General features: G+C 35.2%; 1 protein-coding gene across 11 annotated transcripts in view; it reads right to left on the bottom strand.

Moving 5' to 3' along the window:
• MARCHF7 (membrane associated ring-CH-type finger 7) overlaps positions 1–26,991 on the bottom strand; it is a 51,518-nt gene that overhangs the window by 1,394 nt on the left and 23,133 nt on the right. For 4 of the 11 annotated variants that reach the window (XM_025471112.3, XM_035696665.2, XM_035696673.2 and 1 more), the window contains 7 exons: positions 19,682–19,877; positions 17,866–18,033; positions 14,872–15,979; positions 12,329–12,498; positions 6,801–6,910; positions 4,000–4,113; positions 2,370–2,418 (listed from right to left, as the gene is read on the bottom strand). In XM_025471112.3, the coding sequence (XP_025326897.1) occupies positions 2,370–2,418; positions 4,000–4,113; positions 6,801–6,910; positions 12,329–12,498; positions 14,872–15,979; positions 17,866–18,033; positions 19,682–19,877 (1,915 nt within the window). Of the gene's footprint in view, positions 1–327; positions 353–2,369; positions 2,419–3,999; positions 4,114–6,777; positions 6,911–12,328; positions 12,499–14,871; positions 15,980–17,865; positions 18,034–18,621; positions 18,851–19,681; positions 19,878–26,991 lie in introns of those variants that run through there. The other 7 variants (XM_049106154.1, XM_049106156.1, XR_007408525.1 and 4 more) reach the window with 7 other exon arrangements.

The following is a 26,991-nucleotide window of genomic DNA, read 5'->3' as shown; positions in this document are numbered from 1 at the left end:
AAGAATGATTTTAAGGGGGATGAGAATGGAAGTGTAAATATGAAGCCAGAATAGCAATGACTTGTAAAATAAAAATCCCAATTTAGTACACTGTTTGGTCAAAATGGTAAGTTATGACAAGGTTAGGGTGGCTTGACTGTGGGTGATGCCCATTCACAACGTTCCCACCCCCACACCTTTTCGTTAGTTTTTATAAAAATGAAAATGCTTAAAACTGTGCTTCCAGAAAAGTCTTCTAAAAAGCTTCTGAGATCAATCTGCGTTCACAGTAGCTAATGATACAGACACTAGAGAAAAAATGAACTTAAGGCAAGTGCTCTCACACACCTGAGTATAATCTGGTTTATTACCGCTGCATGTTTGATGCATCCGATGAGAATGAAAAAAAATGTACACAGAATAGGTTATGGGTGTTCTTGCAATTTACATCAAAGCTATGTCTATACAATGCCAAGAAAAAGTTCTATTCAGTCAAAAAAGCTTTATATAGACACAGCCTAATTTAAAATAATTGGATTCAATAAAAACCTTTTGTTGAGATTATTCCTATGCCTCCACGCTGTCAGAAATCTCACTTGTGCAGTATTTCTGACATCAATTTATTTAAGTCATTAAAGTAGCTTAGAAGTTTCAAATTAACATCCAGGAATGTCTATAGGAAGGACGTAAGTAAAGAACATGTATTCTATAAGCTGTTCTGTGTTGAAGAAAATGGAAGTACGCCAAAATGAACACCCTGTCAGTATTTCCCCTTTTATCAAGGGCAGAAAGGTTAAATGTATACTCTTCTTGTATTAACACTGGACCCAGTATTTAAGAACCAACAAATTGAATTAACAAAAAATTTATGTTATATGTGTGGATGAAACTTAAGTTTCTATATTTCAGTCTATTTATTAGAAATCTCAAGTCCATTTTTAATAAATGGTATAAAGCATATACTTAGCTCATGAATGAGTAAATCATATGATTAAGTTTTATGCTTATCATGGAGAAATATCAAACTAAGAAAACAGCTTTTCAGGGAACTTCTCATGTTTTCTATTTGAGAAGAAAATTCAGTCAGAAACAACTTTCAGAACATATGAAAATTCTGATACTTATAGACAAACTTGCAGCACCCATATCTTTCACTCTCAGCTGACTTTGGGTATTATATCACCTCCGTGTTTCTCACATACTGGGAACAGACATTGCTATGTTTAGGAAACTAAATTCTAAACGAGAATCTTAGTTTAAAACAAAACAAGCAATCTGGGGAAAACATACACTGAAACAACTTACTATCATCACATCTGGCAAAGTATAAATGATAATTTATCAAAAAGATCTTTGTCTTAGGCAACATAAGGGATCTGAACTAAGAAGGTATAAAAGGTAATACAAGATTTACATCAAAAGAATTCCCATTTTATATACCCCTGACTCCTTTATATACCATTTCACACATACTAAAATGTGAAAATGCATTATCTGGTTGTACCTCTAATCCTTTCAAAACTTGCACACTACAGATAACACTCCAAGTGTTCTGAAGAGGAGTATAGCAGATACAAGTGGAGAATATATATTTTAAAACAAAGAGTGTGATGGAATCTGATCATGGGGCGCTGGTTGCTTTGAGTGAAAAAGTACAACAGGTAGGGTAATCTTGGATTCCCAGGAACTGTTTCGGAGCCACCAATATCTGTGCCCACCTGATATGAAGCACCCTGGAGGCTATAGGACTCTGAGGTTAAGCTTGCAGATGCCTGTAAAGATTTGGGCACTAAGTGCCTTCACATAGGAGCCCAGGCAGAAGTCCTAATGCTGGAACGTGATCTAAGAGATGGGAGCTGCTGGCAGAGCTGGCTGCCTATTAAAGGTCCATGAGGACCTAACAAGGAGCAAAAAAAATACTATGGCTTATGTTATAGACTCAGAATTAGGAATCTTTCATCCCTATTTTCCTGAACTATAAACAAACCCAGGGAAAACCTTTAATGATCTAACAAAGCTGAATAGCCAGTAAAATTTCAAACACACACAAATCTAACAGATTTAGAAGTATGGTTTGACCAGGAAATGTTTTTTTGATTAAAAGTTTTAAAACTAAGGGTTCAAAGGTAAAATTTTATTTAAAATAAAACACTAGTTAAAATACATCCTTCTATATGAAGCTTAAAATACACTATTTTAAAAAAAAAAATACGCTTTAAAAAAAAACTGCCACTTGCCCAACCCATCTTTCCCAAATCAATTATTTTGATATTATTAAGCCTGTCAATGAAGTTCTAACTTGGTAGAAAGAGTATATAACAGATTTTGCTCTCTGGGTTTCAATTGCAAAAGTAAATTCAACAAGTCTGGGAAGGGGAAATTCCACCTACTTTCGAGATCTTCCATATGTGCCTGAAGAGTTCTTGCAAGGTTAATAAACTAGAAACAATGCAGAAAGAAATATAGTAGTTTAAATGTTGCAAATGGATCTAAAAAGAGAATCAGTATAGGAGATTCATTTCTACTTTAAAAAGTCAAACACCATTTTAAGCCTTTAAAAAGGGGTCGTTCTACCCCCACATCAAAAATTACAAGCTTAGGATATTATCTTTTAAATGTATATATATATATAATCATTATATAAATGGTCATGTAGAAACTGAAAACAGATACAATTAAATAATTTTATCTAATGGCATTCTGTCTTCTTGAATAAATACAACACTTCAAAAATTGTGGAGAAAAAAATTAAAACAATTACAACTCGGACACGAATTCACTTTTAGTGATCAATTAAAAAAAACAAAACATGAATAATCAATATTTTCCTGCCTAAACTTCACAGCTCCAGAAGTAAATTCAGTAAAGACTTCCACTTTAAGAATTTGTACCTTTTACAAAGGCATGAATTAAACAAATCTTACTATATGCATTATATAAGGTTTATTCATTTTGAAAAGTCACCTTTTAAGAAATCAATTTATGGCATTTACTAAATTTAGATTCTACTCTATTCCTAAAGTACTTAGAAGTCAAGAGATCTTTGCTCAAAATTCTGAATCCTGGTGATAGCCTATTCTCTTCTCTCTCAATAATGATAGTCTGTCAAATGACTCACAGGAATAACGTTCACATGATAATTACAGAAAAAAAATTTTTTTAACCAACTCAGCAGCGGTATATATGTTGGTTATTTGATAATTTTCAAAATAAAATGGGAATATTACACCTTATCAGAAACTTGGCTCTATTTTTATCAGAGTGAACATTTATTTAAAAAATAGTCTGAAGTATAAGTTTATGAACACGTTACAAGATATGAAGTGTTCACAACACTACCATACTGAGATGTAGACCCTAGCCCTTGCCACACAAAATGGGCAAGGGAGCAGAGTATAAATTTCCTATGGTACACTGAGGTAAGTAGTATCATTTTACTTATGAGCATCTTAAGATAGCTAGCTCAAAGGTTAAGAGTGGACACAGCAAACACACAATAGTCCATATCTTAAGTAGTTTGTAATATGAATGCTTAAATTATTTATTCATTCTAGTACACTGGTAATCTTTTGTAGGATAGTAACAAATGAAATTGAATTTCCCATACTCTTGGTTTTTGGAGTTCAGTTTCAATGTCAGGTTTCTAAGTTATAACAATGACTGGGATTTTCCCTCCCAAATTAAAATGAGCATTTCCCCTAGGTGTTTTCAATTCCATCCCTGTTTTTCACTGAAACACATTCCAGTTACCTTTAAGAGCTAGAATATTACTCTTTTAAAAATAGCTTTATGAAAGAATTAGGCTGTTTGATACAGAAGGAAGACAGCAATTTCTATTAAATCTACAATATCTTTATTTTTAAGATACATTTTATTTTTTTTTGTTTTTTGTTAAGATACATTTTAATATAAAACCTCCCCAAAGAAAACAGAATGTGAACATATAAAAAAATGTGCTTTCCAAAGCAAACACTTGCAGCATCGCACCCTCTCTCCATCCCCCACTCCAATATTACTTACTCGGACACGTGTGCTTGGTTCATTTGTATTTCCCATCATATCAGAAAAGCTTTGTTCGCACAAGTGCAATAACACAACTAGGTAGAGACCAGAGCTGATAAACTCATACTCAGCCTTCAACAGGGAAGCAATCGAAAAAAAGAAAAATATGGACAACGAAAAATTAGTACAATGAGATTGATACTCACAGTATATTGATAAACTAGAGGAAATGTATTTATATCCAGTTCCTAAGAAGAGATACAGTACTATCTATTAAAAAAGAAAAGTAACTTTGTGGTATCATCTGCATGGAAATTTGCAGTAGGTAAAGACAGTTCTTTGGTTCAAAGCTGTTCTGTTGTTTTAAAGCTAAGAATAGAAATCGTGAATATAGTGGTACTAAAAATCTAATCTGTAACTGTTGCACAACAAACTATGTAAATTATATCATTCTTTGATAATTAACTTATCTCAAGATAAGAACTATATTGTATGTTCTTTTTTTTATATTGTATGTTAATACCAAATTGAGCAAGTTATTGGTTACAGATTCTTCAGAAAACTCAACAAATTTCAAATTGATTAAAAGTTTCTTTAAATACTTCAATAACTGCTTATTTTTAACTTAAAAGGAAATCTTGTTTATAGAAGATTTTAAAAAGTTTAATGGTTATCACACTGAAAAAGATGAAGGCACTGGATAATGAAAAAATAAACTGTATTAAAACTAATCATTTAAAATAAGGGTAGTTGTCAGGCCAGTAGAATCCACGATTCACAAAGAACAAAGATACTACAGCCAGGAAGCTTAATCAAGAGTGTCACTTTTATAATGACTCTATCTAGTATTTCCTAACACCTCTAAATTATTTAAGAGGGTCATTAAAATCCTTGAAGAATAATAAAAACATTCGTAGGTATTGAAAAGCCAAAAACCACCTTCAAAAGTCATGGTGGAGCACCTACGAAGAAAGGGCAGGAGAAAACCATCCTTTGACATCTACTCTAATTTTGAGAAAACAAAAACAAAAATCTTTCCATTATTCCACCCCTCCATATTCTTTCTCCCTATTCTTTAAAATACCAACATCCAGCTGTCTAGAGAAACTCCGTAAGAATTTAAGACAATTCCTTACTGAAAGTGGTTTGGAGTACCTTTTGGCATACTCTTCCATTAAAGAATAAATCAGTAATTAGCATTAGGGTAGCATCTGTACTACAGCAACTGCCTAATGTTTCATTCAATGGATCAACTCTTAACTTGGATGTAATCAATTTGCTTCGAGAGATCTGGGAATCCATAAAATTATATACAGATTTTGTGTCTATGTGTATTCTGTAAGGAGTGTCCCTGGTCTTAATCAGATTTTTAAAGGATATCCACATTCCCATATTTAAAAAGTGAAGAGTGTCCACAAAAGATCATATACTGCATGTTTTCATTTATATGAAGTATATCCAGAATAGATAACCCATAGAGACAGAACACAAATTGGTAGTTGCCGAGAGAAGGGGGGAATAGGGAGCAACTGATTAATGGGTACAGGATTTTCTTTTAGAGATGAAAATGTCCTGGAATTAGATGGAGGTGACGGTTGCACAACACTGCAAATGTATTAGTACCAATAAGTTGTTCATCTTAAAATGGTTATGTTATGTAAAGGGGGGGGGGGGCAGTTGTCCATTACTCCTTCATTTAAAAAGTGTTTTTAAAGCATTCATGTGGGCAGCCCCAGTGGCGTGCGGTTTAGCGCTGCCTGCAGCCTGGGGTGTGATCCTGGAGACCCGGGATCGAGTCCCACATCAGGCTTCCTGCATGGAGCCTGCTTCTCCCTCTGTCTGTGTCTCTGCCCCTCTGTCTGTGTGTCTCTATGAATAAACAAAATCTTAAAAAAAAAAATAAAAATAAAGCATTCATGCATTCTCTGACCATCATCTCTCTTTTTACCACAAATATGCTAACCACGCTTGGATAGTATGGCCCTAGAATCATCCTTGTAATCTGTTTCAACGTATTCCCACTGCCCTAAATTTTCCTTTAAAGAGGAAAAAATACTGAACTGTAAGCTTTAAGAAAAATGAGTGATCAAATCAATGGGGGTGTGGGGTGGAGAGTAGTGATCAATACAAAAAATCTGAGAAACGAGAGGAAAATATGATATAAAATCTTAATATGATTAGAGAAATCCCAACATTATTCATTATATAAGTAACAGCACTACTGTAGGATACAGTACACTAAAGGAAAAGAAACAATGTGAACTTGGAATAAATTATTTCATGTAAGCTAACTCCTTCAAAATGAAGGTGGAAGCAGAATGGGGGGTAGTGGAGAGGACAGAGGGAACCAAACAGGAGGAAGAATGGGGGGTGGGGAGGGATGTCAGATAGGCATGTAAAAAATTATTCCTAGACTAAAAAATACAGAACTAGGATGCAGATCTGGGGACTGCTGTTTCAACTATTTTCCAGTACTAAGAGGCTTTCACGATCGAGACCGCTCTGGAGAGGAAGAATGGCAGGTCTACTTTAGGACCAACTTCCTAAACCATTATTGTTTCCAGGTTAATTTAGAAAGCATATATTTTACCTTAGAATCTGTGACTTGGTTATTTGCCTTTTGCTTTAAAAAGTTAGGGGTAAAATAATGAAAAAACTACAAAATCATACAATAACTAATGTAATAACAGAAAAATATATTAAAAACATTACTATTATTATTTCAATGCAGGTTTTCTGACCATGATTTAATCTTTTCTTCAAGAGTTGTCCTTTAAGCATAGAATAGACACTTACCAAATTAGGCAAAATATACTAACTTGTTCATTTGCATGAGCTCTATGTAGTTCATGAATATCAAAATCCTCCAGGTTAAGCTGCAACTTCTCTTTACAGAGTTCACAGGTGGTTACAGCCTCTAATGAAGAACCTGGTAAAATTAGAAGTAAAGCTTAGTTCTGCTAGGTCTCCACAAAACAGTTTTCGTTGTAAAGTTTAAGATTTCATTTATTTGAGAGAGACAGTGCACTTGAGCAGGGGGGCGGGAGGGAGGGGGAGGGAGAAGAAGAGGAGAAGCAGACTCCCCACTAAGCAGGAAGCCTGACCAGAGCTGGAGGCAAACAATTAACAGACTGAGCCACCCAGGGGCCCCTCCTTGTAAAGTTTTAAGCTTAGAACATAGAAAATCAAAAGGGAGAAAGGAAGATTGCCTTACTTCTATAAACCAGTAATGTCTCCTAAAATAGCAAATGGTAACACTAATGTGCTTGTTAAGTCCTAAGCAATGGTGTTTGGGCCTACACCCTAGGCCTACTATTTCAGGATTTTTTTTTTTGCCTCCCAGATATGCACGTACATCCCCACATTCCTGATGGTGGGAAGCTGACAGTGGGACGTCATCTGTACTTCCTACTTCAAGTACCTTAGCAAGATGCTATGAAAACAATTTTGAATAATGTAGTATCCCAATGAGTTACCTATACCCAGGCCAGTTTCTTTGATACAACAATAAATACCTAAGACCTTCTGTGCTCTAAGAAATGTGCCTTCCCTGTAAGTGAGGAGGGGAAAAAAAGGAATCTACCTTTGTCTGGATAAAAACAGCCCCTTTCAGCCATAAAAGGAATAAAATGCTGATATATGCTACAACATGGATAAACCTTGAAAATATTATGTTAAGTAAAATAAAGCAGATACAAAAAGGACAAATAATATATGACTCTATTTATATGAAATATGTACAACAGGCAAATACAGAGAAATAGTAAATTACCAGGGATTGGGGAGAGGTGGTGGTGGTGGTTGTCCTGCTTAATGGATAGTTTTGTTTCAGGTGATAATAAAATTTTCCAAGTGGATACAACTCAATAGCACTGCTTTGTATACTTAATAATGGTCAAAAGGAAAATTTCACATTATATATAGTTTATCACAATTAAAGGGGGGGGAAGCTCCTTCTAGCCTATATGCATTCTGTTATTGGTTACTTAAAATGACTTTCTGATTCAGAAGCAGGAAAAGCACAGTTACAAAATATGGACCTTGAAGATAGATCATTTAGTACAAATCCTTTCACATCTTAGGGATACATTTTTTCTCTTCTAGGAATTAAGTGACTTATAGAACAACCTTTAAAAAATGTCATACAGCTGTCATACAGCTGGGAAAAGTCCATTTATCCCCTACATTGTTTAGTCCAGGACTCTTTTCCATGTATACCCCATCTTGTGCAGTAAGCCCTAACTGCATTTGCCTAAACTTGTAAGTCTATAGACTTGCTTTACTCATCTCTGCGAGTCTTGCAGATTTTAACAGTCCATACGTGGCAGCTGCTTAATAAATATTTAAATCAATCTCTACCAGAATGAATCTTCTACCAAATGGGTCTTTATATGAGAAAGGCTTGTGAAAATTTATCAGCAAAGTTCAGTTCTTGAGATCTTTACATTCATTTGACTGTATCTTACAAAGTAAGATTGATAAGACCCATCGAATTGAATATTTACCAAACTACTTTAAAATGACTAAAACTAAACTTAGGCATCTATATCTTTAAAAATTCTAATGGGTAATGGTGATTAGCAGCCAAGGTTGAGAACCAACATTAAAAAAACTGGAGATCCTCCAGTTAAGTGTTAAGAGTTATTATTCCAATAGAGGTTCGTCTAATTCCAAAAAGCCAGTATTCTTAGCACACTATTCTCTCTGTTTTTCCTACCTACACAATACTATCTGTTTATCAAATATTATCAGAAGACGAGTCACGATGTTTTTTATTTTGGTAATGGCTAACATTCCTGGGCCTTACTAAATATCAAGAACCAGCTTCCATGCTGAACACTCATTTCATCTTAGTAATGCCCCAACGCAGTGACTCATAAAGCCAAGAGGCTGTCATAACACCATACAATTAAGAAAAAGCTGCTACAGATGAAATGGATCTGTCCTACAGCTTTGGGATCAGACTACCTTAAAACAAAACATAACCCCCCTAACCCAAGGAGGCTTTTGCTACCTAGCTACACACAAATTTTCCTAGGAGCCTCATAATGTCCAGCTTCAACAGGTTACCCAATTCTTCCAAAAGAATATTAAAATTATATTAATGCCATTATAAATCACAAATGATATTCCTATGTCACCAACTATTACCAGACCGTCAATCTCATACAATTGTGTACATTAATTAAACCAATCTAATTTCCCACCTTCTCACCCTACTAGTCACTTTCACTATGTCCTCTGGTACTCATGGTCTAACAATTACATTTCTCTCATAACCGGTCTCTTTTTTGATTCATCTCTTCAACTTCATGCCTAGTTGAAGTGCCCCTCTAGACTGATACTTTTCTGTAGCCATTTTTTCTCACAACCCCTTGTACCTCAGGACCAAGAAGTAGAAATAAATAATGCCCATATCTATTGCTATTGAAACTGGTTAAGTCCCTTTTCTTTCATTAATAACTTTAGCACCTAGCTTTCTAACTTTACCAATTTACTTCTTGGCTATTTCAATATCTACACACATTTTTCATTCTGACTTCCTCTACATCCATGCTTCTAAGTATTACCCTTCCCCACCCCAGCCAACCACTATGGTCATATCCTTGACTTTGTTATCATAGTTTATTACACAACACCTAAGTCTATATTTTAGACATTTTCTCCATTGTACCTACAACTTCTCATCATTCCAGTTCATCTACTCTGGCAATTCTCTTAAGTATCAATGAGACTCAAAGACACTAACCCTGCCGCTTTCTTACTATCCAATTCCTGGATAATTAATTTCCACGGTCACCACAACTATGTCCTTATGAATATTCTTAACTCCTTTCATCATATTTGCCTGGCAAAGATCCCAAACCCAGCAAACTCAAATCCATGTCTATATCCAACCATCTCTGAAAATGGTTTCTAAAAATATATATACGTCTTACTTTTAAATCATCTTCATACCACAGATTTTTATGGACACTAGTACCTCCAAGAGGTACTAAAAACATCTTTTAAGTATTATTTTCCCTACACATCAAAATCTCTTAACCTGTCCTAAACACCCTACCTCCTTTTATTAAGAAAACAAGCAATTATGCAGGAATTCAAGCAGGCATCTTCTCATCAAAGCAACAGACTAACCAACATCCATATCAACACCAGCTTTCTAAAGTAATTTTTTTCCTATTAAAAATAGGATAAAACTTGCGTTCTGGATTCCACCTTTCCCTTTCCTTTTCGTGTATCTTCTTCTTCCACTGTATCTCTTATTAAAATAAAAACAGGTCTTAAAAACAAAACATGTCCTAAAATCCCACTTTAAAACAAAAACATGTCCCATGACTCCATTTTAGTCCGCAATTTCTCCCCCTCATCACCAATCTCCTTAACAGTAAAGCTTATTGGAATGCGTGGGTGGCTCAGTGGTTAAGTCGGTTTTTGGCTCAGGGGCTGATCCCAGGGTCCTGGGATCAAGTTCCATCCCTGCAAGAAGCCTGCTTCTCCCTCTGACTATAGCTCTGCCTCTCTGTGTCTCTCATGAATAAATAAAATCTTAAAACAAAACTGAAACTAAAACAAAACAAAACCCCAGTAAAGCTTATTGAAAGAAGGATCTATGTGGCTGTTTCCACTGCCTTGTTTTCTCTCAGTCCCATTAATTATGCTCATGATTCCACCACTCCACAAAAACTGAAGGACAGGACATTCATGCTACCAAATGCCATTTCTTTGTTCTTCTCTCTTTGCAGTACTTGACAGGGTTGACCATACCCTCTTTTTTTTTTAATTTTATTTATTTATTCATTAGAATACAGAGAGAGAGAGAGAGAGAGAGAGAGAGAGAAAGAGAAAGAGAGGCAGAGGGAGAAGTAGGCTCCATGCAGGGAGCCCGATGTGGGACTCGATCCTGTATCTCTAGGATCACATCCTGGGCTGAAGGTGGCGCTAAACCGCTGAGCCACCAGGGCTGCCCTGACCATACCCTCTTTAGAACACTTTCTTTTGGCTTACACAACACTGCATTTTCTTTTTTCTTACTACCAGATTGAGGCTGATCCTCAAATATCCTCTGTTCCCACTAAATGCTGGGTGCCCCAGAGCAGCTCTGTCCTGGCCTCATACCTCTGATACCTATTCTTGCTCTAGGGACCTTATTTAATCCCACAGCTTAATGAAATTATTTATGTGCTCTAATTCCCCAAATGTAACTTTCAGCACCTCCTGAAACACCAGGCTTGTCTAAGTGCCTAGGTGACATTCTTAAAGGCTTCTTTAGTAAGCTGTTTATAGTATGTTTAAAACAGAATTATTTCCTGCCCCACACTCTTCTTTTGAGTAAATGATCTCACCATTTATTTAGTTGCTCAAAGTAAAAAATATGAACTCCTTTCATTATTCTTTCTACCTCCCAAACATAACAGAATCCATCCATTTTTACCACACCATCTCTTATAATACAGATTCCTGGATAGATTCCCTGCCTTTACTCTTGTCACCCTAAAACCCACTCTCCACAGAGCAGCCAAAATAAAATCATTTTACTCCCCTACCTTTCACTAGCTTCCCATCACACTTAGACAAGTAAGTTTAGACCTAAACTTTAGACATTAGTTTAAAAAGTCTTAAATAAGCTAACCTCTGCTAATCTCTCTCCTCTCTCATCTTAACTGTATCATCCTCTCCTTGCCCTAATTATACTCCTGTGACACTGCATTTCATTCAGTTCCTCAAACACACTTGTCATACCACCTTAAAGTTTTCACATTCGATTCGAGTTGGAATGCTCTTGCTCTCATTTTAGAATAGTTAGCTCCTCTGTTCAGTTTAAATATCTTCACCTCAACAAGGCATTCCTTTAACACGCAACACCAGCACAAATGCAAGTGCCTTGTCTTGTTTACCACTCTAGCTTCCACATCTACAACTGTGAATGGCTCCCTAATGGGTACTCAATGAACAATTTATCCCTACAGTAACTTTATCATTACTGCACAACAGCATTAAAAACATTATTTCTCAAGGACACTGACATAGCTGGTAAATTGTAGGTATTATTTCTTCAATTCAAAAGGATCTTACATGATATAAGGATCAACTGTGATAATCAATTATAGTTATACACATATGAAAAAGTAGTTTGTTGGATTAATGAAATATAAAAAATACTCTGATAAATTAAATTTATGTAACACCAACGAATGTGCTTTAATGCTTTTGCTTCAAAAATCAACATACTTTTGATAAGTATAAATTGGACAATTTATAATCAGATTTGCTAACTAAAATGCATTTGTACATACATCTCTTGGAAAACCTGTGAAAACAAAATACATAAAAACGTAAATCTCACCGGAGTTAATTTTGGCCTGTAGCCACTTTTTCATACATTCTTGGTGGACATACTGCAAACTTCCTGTGCACTTGCATGGCTCTATCAGTAAATTAGATGACGATGCAGCGGCCATCTGACAAATCCTACATAAGTCACCTTCTTCTTCTTCAGAATCCTCTAAAAGGAGGCTAGAAAAAAGGAAGGAACATTTCATAAACAGAGCCATAATAATTCATCCTTGTTGGTCATTTCCAACCATACCTAATCTCAAACAACGTCTTTATTTCTAGTCATGTTCTGAGTAAAAAAAAAAACAAAACCTTTAAAAATAGCAACCACCATAAAAAAAACTAGTTCAATGAGAATGAAAATTACAATGTTTTACAGGTAAATTAAATAGGCTATATCCTATTATTTACTTTCAAATGCTTTAAGTAATTTTGTCTTTGATATCACACTTAAAGCTCCTTACCTTTCATGATCACTTTATAAACATCCCTAAGAGATTTTTATTTCTACAGTATCATAGACTACTTCAATTCCAACAGTATAAAGGAATATACTTATATATGTAACACTTTTCTCCTCCACCTCCCAAAGAACTTTTAGGACAACATGAATAAATGAAGCAAATGACTTGTTTTTTTTTTTTTTTTCATTTATTACATATTATCAGAACTACATATATTAAAAACTGATAAAGCTTTTTGTATTAAATTACAGTAAAATGAATAGATTTTTAAATTCTCCATTTCCTCTACCCCCAATAATGTTATTCAACCATCCTGATTTTTACAGGGCAGGCTTTTAAAGTGTAAAGCAGTTTCCATTAACCTATGTCCTCTATATTTAATAGGCCAACATGTACTGCTTAATTTAAATGCAGAATGGTAGCTATGGTGTGGATATATAATTTTTTGTTAAAATCCCTATTACCTAGTACACTGCTGACATTAAAGAGATAGTAAATTAAAACAACTGAATCCTAAACTGTTACTGAAATACAACCTGGATCATACAGGTTCCTAATGAATTTAGCAAAAGATGTGTGGAAAGAGGATTAGATGCACAACTATTAGGTGACTATCATGCTCTGGCTGAATTAGAGATACAACCTCAAGCACAAATATTTATGTTTTCCCTTTAGACTTAACCTTCTTTGGCTTATAGCTTCGTATTTTTTACTTGGGGGGCCTATTTTTTTTAGACTCATTAATTTACCTGTGGAGTGTCTTGAAATCCTCATGTATGAGCAAAATATATAATAAAGGAACACACACACAATCTCTATGACAAAATAACCAACAAATGCTGCTTTATAAGTGATCTGACCAGACAGGGTGGTACTGGCTTAATCGGTTTCTCTGTGGAAATTATTAAATGAATGCTTTGCTGCTGTTTATACCACTGCACTGAAATTAACCTAACTTTGAACTCAAGAAATATAATAGTTAATAAATTTCTCAGCAGACAGCTTGTAATCAGAGGGAGTTGCTATACCGACATTAAAGCTAATACTACCAGGGCAGTGAATCTCTCTACAAGGAAGGAAAAATAACAAAATTCAAGTACAGGAAGAGAATACTCCCATGGTACAATCTGTCCTACATAAAGAAATAAAGGGAATATAGTACCCTTATGTCTAACATCTCAGTCTTCCTTTATCCTCAGAGAGTTAGATCTGAATTATTTCTTCTTAAAAAAAACCCAAAAATCTAAAACAGTAACAACCATGCTTCCCAATAACTTCATTACATTAGGCCTTTAAGAAATAGAAAAAAAAAAAAAACAAAAATGTAAAACATCCCACACTACAGCCTTTGCTTTACCTAGGTCTTTTCTTCCTACAAGTATATTTTACATGTACTATCTTAACCCATTTTATCAGGAATTTATTTTTCATAAAAAAAATTTTTTTTGGTCATAAAAATTATTTTAATAGAAAAACTAAGTACATTAACAAAATAATCAAGTTGGGACTGAAATCTCTGATCTTTCATCTTTTCCAGATTTTTAAGCAACTTTCAACTCTACAAAGATTACATTTGCATAAAAAAAGATTCTAAGCGCTGAATTTGAGCTAGTATTTCTGTCAACTATTCACAACATATACTCAGTATATATCTGGACTTCAAAAACAAAACAATTTGTGTAAATGATTTTACTTCATTTTGAAGAGTCTGAGAAATACAAACAAATGGTAAATAAATCTTACTAAAGGCTAGGCAGATTATTTTGATAATCCATGGCCACTGAGGCCCCTTGCCCATTTAGTAATGGTCTACCAAGGGACAGGGCAAGATTTTTATCTTTTTGCTCATCTGTATCAAAAGCTGGTTAAAAATAATCTTTAGACTACTTGTTGATGCAATCTATACTCCCAGTGCCTACGTTCATTTTAATTCTCATCTACTTCCTCTGAGAAGCTAACATCTTAGTGGTATAAATTTTAAGGAAAAGAAATCTGAGATACCAGTGTTATGAAAAATCATTTTAGAAATAGATTTCTTTCTCTAATCTGCTCTTTGCTTTATGGACTCATGACAGGTGTTCAAATTTACCTCTCTTTTATTTTCTGCAGTCTTTCTGGATCTCTTGAAGGTGCACTTTTAGTTTTATCACTTTTTCCATCAGATGAACTCCACCCTGAAGGAATAATATCTACAGTAATCATGACATTGTCGGTCAGATTATTTCCAAGTGCTGGGGGGACTGCAAATCGAAATAAGGAACCAGGAAGGATTCCTGTTATTCCTGTATTTCTTCCACTGTGGGCTGAATCTGATGGGGAGCCACCTGTAGCAGCGTTACTTGATGATGCAGATGCTTGTGCTCTGTTGGCAGTAGCCCCAAGGGGATCACTCTGTGCTTCTAGGTGAACCACTTCATTTGATTCTCTTCTAAAAATATGATGAGATCTAGATGGTATATCAGAGGTAGGTATCCTTGAAGATTCATCTCGTCCCTCTCGTCTCCTTCTGGAGAACAAAGGTGTGCATCTATTTCTAAGTGAGGAAGATAACCACGGTCCCGTATTTCTACCTTCAGATTCTTGGTTAAAATTTTCTGAATCTGGCTCAGAGCTATGATTTTGGCTAAGAGATGACAAACCCCATCTTCGCCTAAGAAATCGAAATCCCTGAGAAGCTTCAGATGCTCTACTATCAGGAACATCGGAAGTTGATGCTGCATTGCTACGAGACTGTGAAGCGGTCAAGATTCTTGGAGACACGTAAGAATTTTCAGAACTCAGTGATCTTGTATTCAAGGAATCCTGGCTAGATCTTCGAGAAAAAAAGGTAGATGACATACTAGAAGCTATACGTGATAGCAATCTCCTAGTCGAACGTCTACTTTCATTGTCAGAAGATTCTTGAAATGATCTCTGAGATGAACCAACCCTATCTGAACTGCTTATGGTTGAGGTTTCATCTCTATTTGATATATAAGAAAATCCAGGCTGTGTACTGCTTTGTGGAGATTCCAATTCCCTTGGAGAAAAATTTGATCTTAGCGAATTTCTACTGTTGTCCCTAGAACATGGTATGGTATGATGTTCAGAAGGCATTTGGTGATTTGTGGATGATGTATTCAACTGTAAAGTGCTCACTGAGTTATCTTTTGGTCTTGCTCCCTGTGAATATGAAGAAGGAACTCTGTCTTGACCATCTATTTTTGAAAGAAAAGAAAGATTACCAACTACATGAAATAAAATGAGTATTATTAAATTTGTATTTAACTAATTACTGCAAAATGAATCATGGGATTCAAACCGAATACTGCTATACCATACACACACAGCAGCTTAATTATGGGAAAAAACATAAATGTATTTTTCTTTCTATACCTCTGATATAATCCAGTACTGTTACTAAGTCAACACTGCAAACTGAAAAGAAAGAAATGTGTCACAGCTTATGAGATAAAGACCTAGATCTACTAACTTGATGTAGGTGTAACAATCTAAATGTCAATCAGAAATTGATATAGTAAACTAATACCTAAATGGACAAGAATTTTAAATGGGCCAAATTATTCAAGACCCTCATGACAAATAAAGGCAAAATAATCCTAGGGAGACAGTGTTCTGGAGATTCTTCTTACTCTGCAATATGCATAAAAGATATTTCACACAAATATTATAATCCTTATAATTTTAGGGCAAACCTTGCTGACAGCTAAAACTTTCTCTAATCTTTTTTCTTTCAAATTAAGAGCAATGGTTGGTTCTCAGACATAACTCTTTTTTTTAACACTTTCTCGGAGCGATGAGTCAGAATAGGGACTTGGTATCTGCAATTTTGAAAAGTATACTACCGGTGGTTCAAATCTTAAAATAGGATGAGAAATATTGTAGCACTCCTTTATAAAGCACTCCTTTATAAAGAGTAAGACTGCTACTGCAGTAACACATGGAGCCTCATGAAGGGATAAACTGTTAGTGGCTAAGTCTATTTCTGTCCTATACTTGTAGACCTCTAAGCATAGATGCTACTGATACTATATACTGTAACTCCTCTACCTGATGCCAAGCACACAGATGATTTTATTGATTTTTAAGAGACTTGCCCCAATAAGCTTATTTAAAATAACCTAAACCTTTAAGAACAAATATATTTTCTTCTACATAAATCAAACTCTACTTTTGCCTGCTAAATCTGTCAACTTCAATAAGCACATTTTGTTTTTGTACCATTTTTGTTTTATGGTATTTAATCTTGAAGAAACCTCAAGCTTAGTGTACACTGACAGAAATGGTGTGGATCTTTATTGCAATTGAATGAAAATAAAGGCACACTTTAATTCTAAATTATGCCTTAAAATGTTGATTTCAAGCTCTAATTAGGTCAGAATTTAAGTAGTAACTACACCCTACATTTAACCCCTGAACAACATGAGTTTGATTTGTACAGGTCCACTTACACACGGACTTTTTTTTTCAGTAAACATAGTAGTATTATATATGTACTGTCTCTTCCTTATGATTTTCTTAACATTTTCTTTTCACCAGCTTATTCTAAGAATACATTACATAATACATGTCACCTACAAAATATGTGTTAGCTGTGTATGTTTCTGGTAATGCTTCCAGTCAGCAGTAGGATAGGAGCACTAAACTTTTGGGGGATTCAAAAATTATACATAGATTTTCAAATACACTGGAAGAATGGGGAGACGGGTCAATTCCCTCACTCCTGCATTGTTCAAGGTCAACGGTATAAGGCAAATGATACTGGAGCATACAAAATTATTTAGTATACTTTAGGACATACACATTCCTTTTTTTTTTTTTTTTGGACATACGCATTCTTAAAAGGAAAAGCACAAGCAAGAAAATTATAGGCAGGGAGAACCTGGATACTAATGTACATCTATTTTAAGCCTTTTATTTTTAAAAAATGTAACAAATAAAGTACTAAAATACATTCTAAGCTGTTTTGAAATCTTCCTAAGATGCACTTTGTATATTCGTTTGTGCTGTGATTTTAATGATATAAAGAGGAAAATGTAACATGATTAGGTACGTTGTATGTAACAATACAATTTATACATACATGATGAAGTTGTGAAATCACCACTTCGGTGACTATAATCCATAAGATTACTAATGGAAGAATCTGCTCTTCTCTCTAAATCTCTTCTCTCTCTCATTAAGTCAGTTCCAAATGATCCAAGTACCATTGATGAAGATCTAGGAACTTGATTATGCCTCCAAGAAGAATCTTAAAATAATTGAAGACATTTTAACTCAGAGAAAGCTTTCAAGGTTTCTGATGACAAATCAGTATAACATAAGGAGGTTATTGTGATTTATTATAGGAATCCTCAAGGTTACATCGTGGCAATCAGAAGCAAAATTCAGCAAAACATAAAATTACTAATGAAGTCACTTATTCACTAATGAATCACTTAAAAAATTTCCTACTCAAACACATTTTTCTTTAACACTAAAACCTACCACCCATCCGTGATGCCAATGTCTCACTTTTTAGAACATCTGACCATACAACGTAAGCATGGTAAAATAATTTACAGAACAAAAATGCAAAGCTTGCAAAAAATACAGAATTTCTTGAAAAATCAATGAAAGTGACGGTGGAAAGAACAGCCAAAATCAAAATCAAGCCATCCAAAATGGAAGATGTTTTACTAGACACTGAAGATATTTTATTAGAAATATTATCATTGACATCACACTTGGTTTACTCTTACTCTAAGAATTAATGTATTGTTGTAATCATAATCTAAATTTTAAATGAAATCATATTTGACAAAATAAATCTCAAAACTTTTCCCCCCTAACTATTTACCTTGAAATTTTGGTTCTTCCTTTCCTAGTCCCAATAGCCTTATTGATTCCTCCTCATTAAGGGAAATGGCCCAGGGTATTTAATGCTATGCCTTCACAGAGTAGAAGAGACAAAAAATATCTGTGCACAATGGTGTTTCTCTACAATGTTAAGGACAAGTCTGCTCTTACCCATCACACTACTCTTAATATTCTTCAGATGGGCAGTGTCTTTCCCAAGGCGGTCCTGCCTATCAAAATAGAAAGGAATCGCTTACACTAATTCAATTGATAATACATAAGCATTTCAAGAATTTTATCTTCCAAATGTGTTATCACAAATTCTGTCTCATCTTAAAACTACTTCAGGAATTCCCTAGTGTTTCATTTGAAGAGGAGTGAGGGTGTAAGTTGAGGAGAGAGCCTCCAGCCCTCTCAAGGAAAAGAAACATCTTTTCAATTTGTGCAACAAATTTATGTCTGTGAGTACAAAATACCATGTATGGAGCTTTATGGATAAGTCATCTAAATCCCAGAATGGTTAAGTGACTTGTCCAAATGCCATACAGCTAGATGGCTAGAATACTTTCAGATTCCTTATAAAGAACTCCTACTAGAATACCTACTATTTTTGTTTAAAGAATTTGTTTCTGAAAAATAAGTATATACCACACATTTACAAAAGATATGCTTAGGTTAGGAAATATAAATATGTGTCCGTAAATTTGGCTTTCCTAGTATAACAATTAAAAAACTGACTTCCTGTATTAATCAGCAAAATACATGTCAGTCACTTTTAGTGTACATATCAGCAATTCTAATTATTCAAAATATTCTAGTCCTGTTTGTGTTAAGATATTTCTATCAAATTTAGAACAAACTCCAAAACAAAGAGTTAATTTCAGTGCAAACAATAATTTCAGTTGTAGCAGTAACTTAAGGTAGGATTTTGTAAACTCCACTACATTTCTGACCCACTATCTCATATATGTTCTACTTGCTTAATACAACTATGTCTTGGGGGAAAAAGGCTTTAGTTCAAAATGCATATATAGTAACTCTTACACAAACTTAAGTCTTACCTGGTACTGCATTTAAACCATGTCCAATATTTCTCCCGACTGAGGTAGATGTACAATTTGTACAGGAAAGTTTAGGTCTTTTTGAATCATGATCCCGTTGCTGGTTTTGTGATCTTGAGCGTGCTCCCTGAGTTATCTCAGATTCACTATACCATGTAGATTGAAATGGTGATGCAGATGCTGATGCTGATGTGGACTGTAAGTTTCAAAAAAGGGTTTTGATGGAACAACGAAACACTTGCTTTCAGTCTATTAAGTTTAATACCCAATTTTATTCATTCCTCATAAGTACAAATTTTTCTGCCACATAGTTTTTTCAGTCTTTGTTCCTTTCTACCCATGTTCACTTTACTTTATATTGTATTTTGCTGGGTAATCAATTTGATTTAGATTAAATCTTCTATGTAACTATATATAAAAAAACATGGTTAGGAAAAACTGAAGAGCAAAACAACAACAAAAAATCTTATTAACATTTTGTTTCCTTGATTCAATTACTTCAAACTCCTGAGAAATCAGTTTCTTGTTCTAAAGATGGACAGAAGATCAAGAAAAGAATCAATATATAAACTTATGAAAACTACTCTAAAAACAAGACTTTTCAAATAAAAGACTTATCCTGCATCTAATGCCTATTCTAGGAAATATAATCTTACAACACTATAAATGGTATTTTTTTTTCAAGAAAATCTTATTATCTGAAATATTTTCAAGAGCGAAACAAGAACAGATAATATTAAACATAGTACTTATTAAAACTCTTAGCTCTGGGCAGCCTGGGTGGCTCAGCGGTTTAGCGCCACCTTCAGCCCAGGGTGTGATTCTGGAGATCTGGGATCGAGTCCCACATCAGGCTCCGTGCATGGAGTCTGCTTCTCCCTCTACCTGTGTCTCTGCCTCTCTCTCTCTCTGTGACCATCATAAGTAAAAAAAAAAAAAAAAAAAAAAAAAAATTTAGAAAAAATTAAATTAAAAAAAAAAAAAAAAAACCTCTTAGCTCAAGGTTTTCTTTTAACACAATCCATAACATAAAAATCACTCAGAATGTACAAACTATTTTACTTCCCCCTAACTCTTTAATTGGTTATTCAACATAAAGCAGAAAAAGGAAAAGGATTAGTTCGTCCCCTTAAAAATGCAGGTTTAAATAAGAACATAATATTTCAATTATAACTGTTCAAAGTGTCCTCTTCCTTTATGCCTCAATTATAAAAAGCATACTGCACACATTCAGGCAACTGTATTAGTTCATGGTTAGCTCTACAGAATAAACCTTGCACACATGGAAAAGCAGAGGAGCAAAGCTAAATAAGGAGTCGGCCAGATCAGGATTTCATTCATCCCTTGCACAGGGCTGTTTTGCTAACTGAATGTGGCTTCAGCTTAGTACAAACTTGGTCTCACAAGCCTTCTCCACAAATCAATGAGTTGGAATAGCATAAGAGATGAAATTCATCAGATATTTCAAAACCATCTTATACACTGTTATTAGGATATTAGGGACCATATGCTATAGGCCAGTAATTCTAAGACCTTTAAATTTCAGAGACCAAAATTTAAAAAAAAATTTTTTTAAGATTTTGTTTTATTTATTCATGAGAGACATAGAGAGGCAGAGACACAGGCAGAGAGAGAAGCAGGCTCCAGGTGCCCCCAAAATAATTTTTTTTTAAAGATTTATTCACAAGAGATACAGAGAGACAGAGACATAGGCAGAGAAAGAAGCAGGCTCCCCAAAAGGAGTCTGGTGTAGGACTTGATTCCAGGGCCCCAGGATCATGACCTGAGCCAAAGGCAGACGTTCAACCACTGAGCCACCCAGGTGCCCCAAAAATAAATTTATTTTTTTTAAAGATTTTATTTATTCATAAGAGACACACACAGAGAGGCAAAGACATAAGCAGATGAAGAAGCAGGCTCCTCACAGGGAGCCTGATGTGGGACTTGACCTCAGGACCCTGGGGATCACAACCTGAGCTGAAGAAGGCTGATGCTTAACCGCTGAGCCACCAAGGCGTCCCAATAAAAATGTTCTAATTCAAAATTTAGAAAGAACTGCCACTTTTGACAAGCAAGGAAATCTAAATTAACAAGTACCATCTATTCCCATCCTCAGTTTTGAAAAAGGGCATTTTTTTGCTCCCAAAACATGATGGATTTAAGAGAATAAAACAGAAGACTTTTAAAGTGAATAAACTTTATTTGTAAAATCTCTTATTTTTGCTTTGCATAGACCTGACAAATTGTTATTGAATAGCACTTCTGCAAATATGACTTTGAGAGCTACTGAAATAGGAAATACTATCAGATCAACTACCTCTTAGATCCTTAAAGCACCGTGGAAAATAAAAAAAAGGAATCAAAAAGTAGGAAAATCAACTATGAAGTCACTGAAATAACACAAAATAAATCTTTGTAACAAGGGAACAGTAATTGTAAGATAAAAACTCATCAAATTCAGAGACACTGAGAAATGAACAAAAAAGTCTAAAATTAATCTAATTTTCAGGCACTGAATATTGGTGGGAAAAGACACATTCATTGTTCAGGAAACGATGTTCATGACTCACAATGCTAAAATGCAGGCCATGCAGCCTGTATGTCATCCCAGAGACAAAAAAATGGAAAGGAAAAATAAAGGTTCTGACCAGTATTTCTGCTGGCTTAAGTTCAAAATCAAAACCTTTTTTTTGGCTCCTACCAATTTTGTCCAATGTTCAAATACCGTTGGTCTGCATCATTTATATTCTACCATTCTAAATTAACAACCTAAGGAATTCTTTTTTTTTTTTTTTTTTTAAAGGAAGAGAGATTGCATTCCTACCTCACTCCCCAACCTCCAGGGAAGAGAAAGGGAGGGGACAAAGGATTAAATAGCCAATGGCCAATGATTAGTCAAGTCAATCTATGTAATGAAACCCTCCATTAAAAACCTAAAAGAGAAGCGCCTGAGTGGTTCAGTCAGTTGAGCATCTGACTCTTAGTTTCAGCTCAGATCATGATCTCATGGGTCAAATAATAAAAAATTGTTATTATCTACTACCAGGGTTATAAATGGTCTTCCCTTATGACTGAGAACTTAAAGATCTCTCTCACCACAAATACATAGCATGGCATTATTAACTATAATCACCATACTGTCCATTACATCCTAAGGAATATTTTGTAACTGAAGTTTATACCTTTTGACAACCTTCACCCATTTTGCCCAACCCTCCCCCCCAGAATCTGGCAAACACCAATTTGTTCTTTGTATCTATAAATTTCTACCTTTATTTTTTTTGGGGGGGCGGGGGGGGGGGGGAGCTTGCGCCCGCGCATGAGCAGGCAGAGGGGGAGAGAGAGAATCTCAAGCAGGTTCCATACTCAATGCAGAGTCCAACATGAGGGTCAATCTCAGGACCCTGAGTCATGACCTGAGCCAAAATCAAGAGTTGGATGGATGCTTAACCAACTGAGCCAGAGAGGCGTCCCCAGTTTTCTTTAGATTCCACATATAAGTGAGATCACTAAGGATTTGGGTTTTTTAAGATTTAAAAAAAAAAAAAAAAGTATTTGGAAGAGAGCAAAAGCAGGGGGAACAGCAGAGGGAGCTGCAGAGGGAGAGGGGGAAGCAGGCTCTCCACTGAGCAGGGAGCCTGCCGTGGTGCTGGATCCCAGGATCATAACCTCAAGCAGATGCCTGAATGAGCCACCAGGTGCCGCAGGGATGTCTTTTTGCCTGACATGCTGTCACAATTGGTAGGTATCTTTCCCTTTTATGGCTAGATTATGTTCCATTGTATATACACATAACATTTTCTTTACCCATTCATCTATCAATGGACAAGTAAGTGGTTTCCATGTCTTGCTTGTTGTAAATAATGTTGCAATGAACATGCAGTTGTAGATATCTTTTTGAATTAGCATCTTTCCTTCTCAGACAGATATATGAAGTGGAAATGCTAGATCATATGGTGGGTATATTTTTAATCTTTTGAGGCATCCTCATAGTTTGTCATGGTGACTGACCGCACCAATTATATTTCCACCAACAGCACACAGGGTTCTCTCTTCTCCATACCCTAGACAACACTTGCTATTTCTTTCTTTTGACAGCAATTCTAACAGGTGTGAGGTTCTAACAGGTGTGAGGTCTTCCCTGATTAGTGACACTGAACACCTCTTGATATACCTATTAGCCGTTAATGTCTTCTCTGGAAAAATGTCCATTTAGATCCTCTGCCCATTTTATAAAGATATATATTACTTTTTAAAGATTTACTTATTTATGGGGGAGAGGAGGAGGGGAAAAACTCTCCAGCAGCCTCCCTGCTAAGCTTAGAACCCAACATAATGGCTTGACCTCATGACCTTGAGATCATGACCAGAGAGGAAAATCAAGAGTCAGATGTTTAAGCCACCCAGGTACCACCTTCCTGCACATTAAAAAAAAAAAAAAAAAAATTTGTTTTTGCTACATAGTTGTATGAATATTTATTTGAGATTAACCCTTATCAGGTATATGATTTGCACATACTTTCTCCTTTTTTTTTCCACATACTTTCTCCTATTTTGCAGGGTGCCTTATCATTTGTTTTGACAATTTCCTTTGCTATGCAGAAGCTTTTTAGTTTTGATGCAGTCCACTTGTTTACTATTGTTTTGACTGCCTTTGCTTTTGATGTGAAATCCAAAAAATTATTATGAAGACCCCTGTCAAGGATCTTACCATCTATATTTTCTTCTAGGAGTTTTACGGTTTTAAGTCTATATGTTAAAATCTTTAATCCTTTGAGTTGATTTTGTGTATTGTGTAAGACAGTGGCCCAGTTTCATTCTTTTACAAAATGGCTTTCCAGTTTTCCCAAGACGATTTACTGAAGAGTGACTCTCTGTTCCACACTGTACATTCTTGCCTCTACTGTGGTCAACTGACCACATATGTGTAGGTTATTTCTGGGCTCTTTTACTGTGCTCCACTGATCTGTGTATCTGCTTTTGTGCTAATATCATACTGTTTTGATAATATAGTTTGAAATCAGGGAGCATGATGCCTCCATCTTTGTTTTTCTTTCTCAAGATTGCTTTATCCATTGGGATCTTTTGAGATTCCAAATTTTAGGACTGTTTTGTTATATGTCTGTGAAAAATGCCATTGGAATATTGGTAGAAAATGCACCAAATCTGTAGAATATTTTGGGTAGAATGAACATTTTTTTTTTTTAATTTTTATTTATTTATGATAGTCACAGAGAGAGAGAGAGAGAGGCAGAGACACAGGCAGAGGGAGAAGCAGGCTCCATGCACCGGGAGCCTGACGTGGGATTCGATCCCAGGTCTCCAGGATCGCGCCCTGGGCCAAAGGCAGGCGCTAAACCACTGCGCCACCCAGGGATCCCTAGAATGAACATTTTAACGACATTAATTCTTCCAAAGGCACAGAACAGCTTTCCATTTACCTGTGTCGTCAACTTTTTCCATTATCAAAGTCTCATATTTTTAAGTATACAACATTCACCTCCTTGGTTAATTAATATCCCATGAGTATTTTTTGGTGCAGTTGCAAATAGGATTGTTTTCTTAATTTCTAGTAATTACAGAAATGCAATTGATTTTTGTATATTGAATTTATATAGTACAGCTCTTCAGAATTTATTCAGTGCTAACAATTATCTGGTGGAATCTTTAGGGCTTTTATGAATATTATCATGTTATCTGGAAAAGAGAGGCGGTTTTTACATTTTCTCTTCTCATTTGAAAGCCTTTTCTTTTTCTTACCTAACTACACTGGCTAGAGCTAGCAATGCTATGCTGAATAAAAGTGGTTAAGAATAGGCATCCTTGACTTTTGTTTAGTTTGATCTTAGAGGAATAGCTTTCAGTTTTTCACCACTGAGTATGATGTTCACTAAAGGCTTGTCCTGTACTGTCTTTACTATGTTGAGGTATGTTCCCTCTATACTTTTGCTGAGTTTTTACCATAAATAGATGTTGAATTTTGTCAAATGCTTTTTCTCCGTCTGTTGAGATGATCATGATTTTTATCCTTCATTGCTGAACCATCCTTGTATTCACCATGGTATAGAATCCTATTATTGAAGTTGGTTTGCTAATATTTTGTTGAGGATTTTACATATTTGGGACTTGTACATATGTCATCAGGGAAACTGTCCTATAAATTTCTTTTCTTGTAGTGTCCACATCTGGTTTTGTTATCAGAGTAATGGTGGCCCCATAAAATGAATTGGGAGTGTTACCTCCTTTTGTTTTTTTTGAAAGTTTGAGAAGTTAGAATTTTTACAAGTGAAACGATCTGATCCTGGACTTTTGTTTGTTGGGAGATTTTGATTACTGATTCATTTAATCTTCTTACTCATTTCTGGCCTGCTCAGACTTTCTATTTCTTCATGATTCAGGCTTACTGGGTTGTGTGTTACCAGGAATTTACCTATTTCTATAAGTTGTCCAGTTTTAGGAGCATAATTGGTCATTGTAGTTCCTTATGTTCCTTCCTATTTTTTATGGTATCATTTATTTCACTTCTGATTTTGAATCCTCCTCTTCTCTTGGTGAACCCAGCTAAAGGTTAGTCTACTTTGTTTAGCTTTTGAAAAAACATCAGGTCTTAGTTTCACTTATCTTTTGTATTGTCTTTTTAGTCTCTACTTATATACTGATCTTTTTAATTTCCATACTTCCACTAACTTTGGGCTTACCTGATTCTTCTTTACTCCATTCCTAACACTGCACTGGAAGTCTAAGTAATGCAATAAGGCAAGAAAAGGAAATAAAATTTTCAGATTGGGCGTAAGACATAAAACTATATTTGCAGAGGACACCTTCTATGTGGAAAATCTCACAGGACCAACAAAACAGTCCCTCGTAGGGTTACAGTAAGGTTGCAGAACACAAGGTTAATATTAAAAAAGTCGGGGCAGTCCGGGTGGCTCAGCGGTTTAGTGCCGCCTTCAGTCCAGGGCCTGATCCTGGAGACCTGGGATCGAGTCCCACATCAGGCTCCTTATATGGAGCCTGCTTCTCCTTCTGCCTGTGTCTCTGCCTCTCTCTCTCTGTGTCTCTCATGAATAAATAATATTTTAAAAAAATATTTAAAAAGTCAAATGCTTTCCCATACACTAGTAACAAAATAGTGAAATTTAAAATGAATCGTTTGCAAGTCAGTGATAAAGCAACAAAGAGCCCAATTTAAAGATAAGCAAAAGATCTGAATAGACATTTCTTCATAATTAAAAAAGTAGCTGATTAGCACATGAAAAGATGTTCAACATCATGAGTCATCAAGGAAATCTAAATCAAAGCTGCAATGA

Source organism: Canis lupus, chromosome 36 (genome assembly GCF_003254725.2).
Source record: "Canis lupus dingo isolate Sandy chromosome 36, ASM325472v2, whole genome shotgun sequence".
Taxonomy (NCBI): domain Eukaryota; kingdom Metazoa; phylum Chordata; class Mammalia; order Carnivora; family Canidae; genus Canis; species Canis lupus.
The sequence above is the reverse complement of the archived record's forward strand: the minus strand, read 5'-3'. Positions and strand labels throughout refer to the sequence as shown.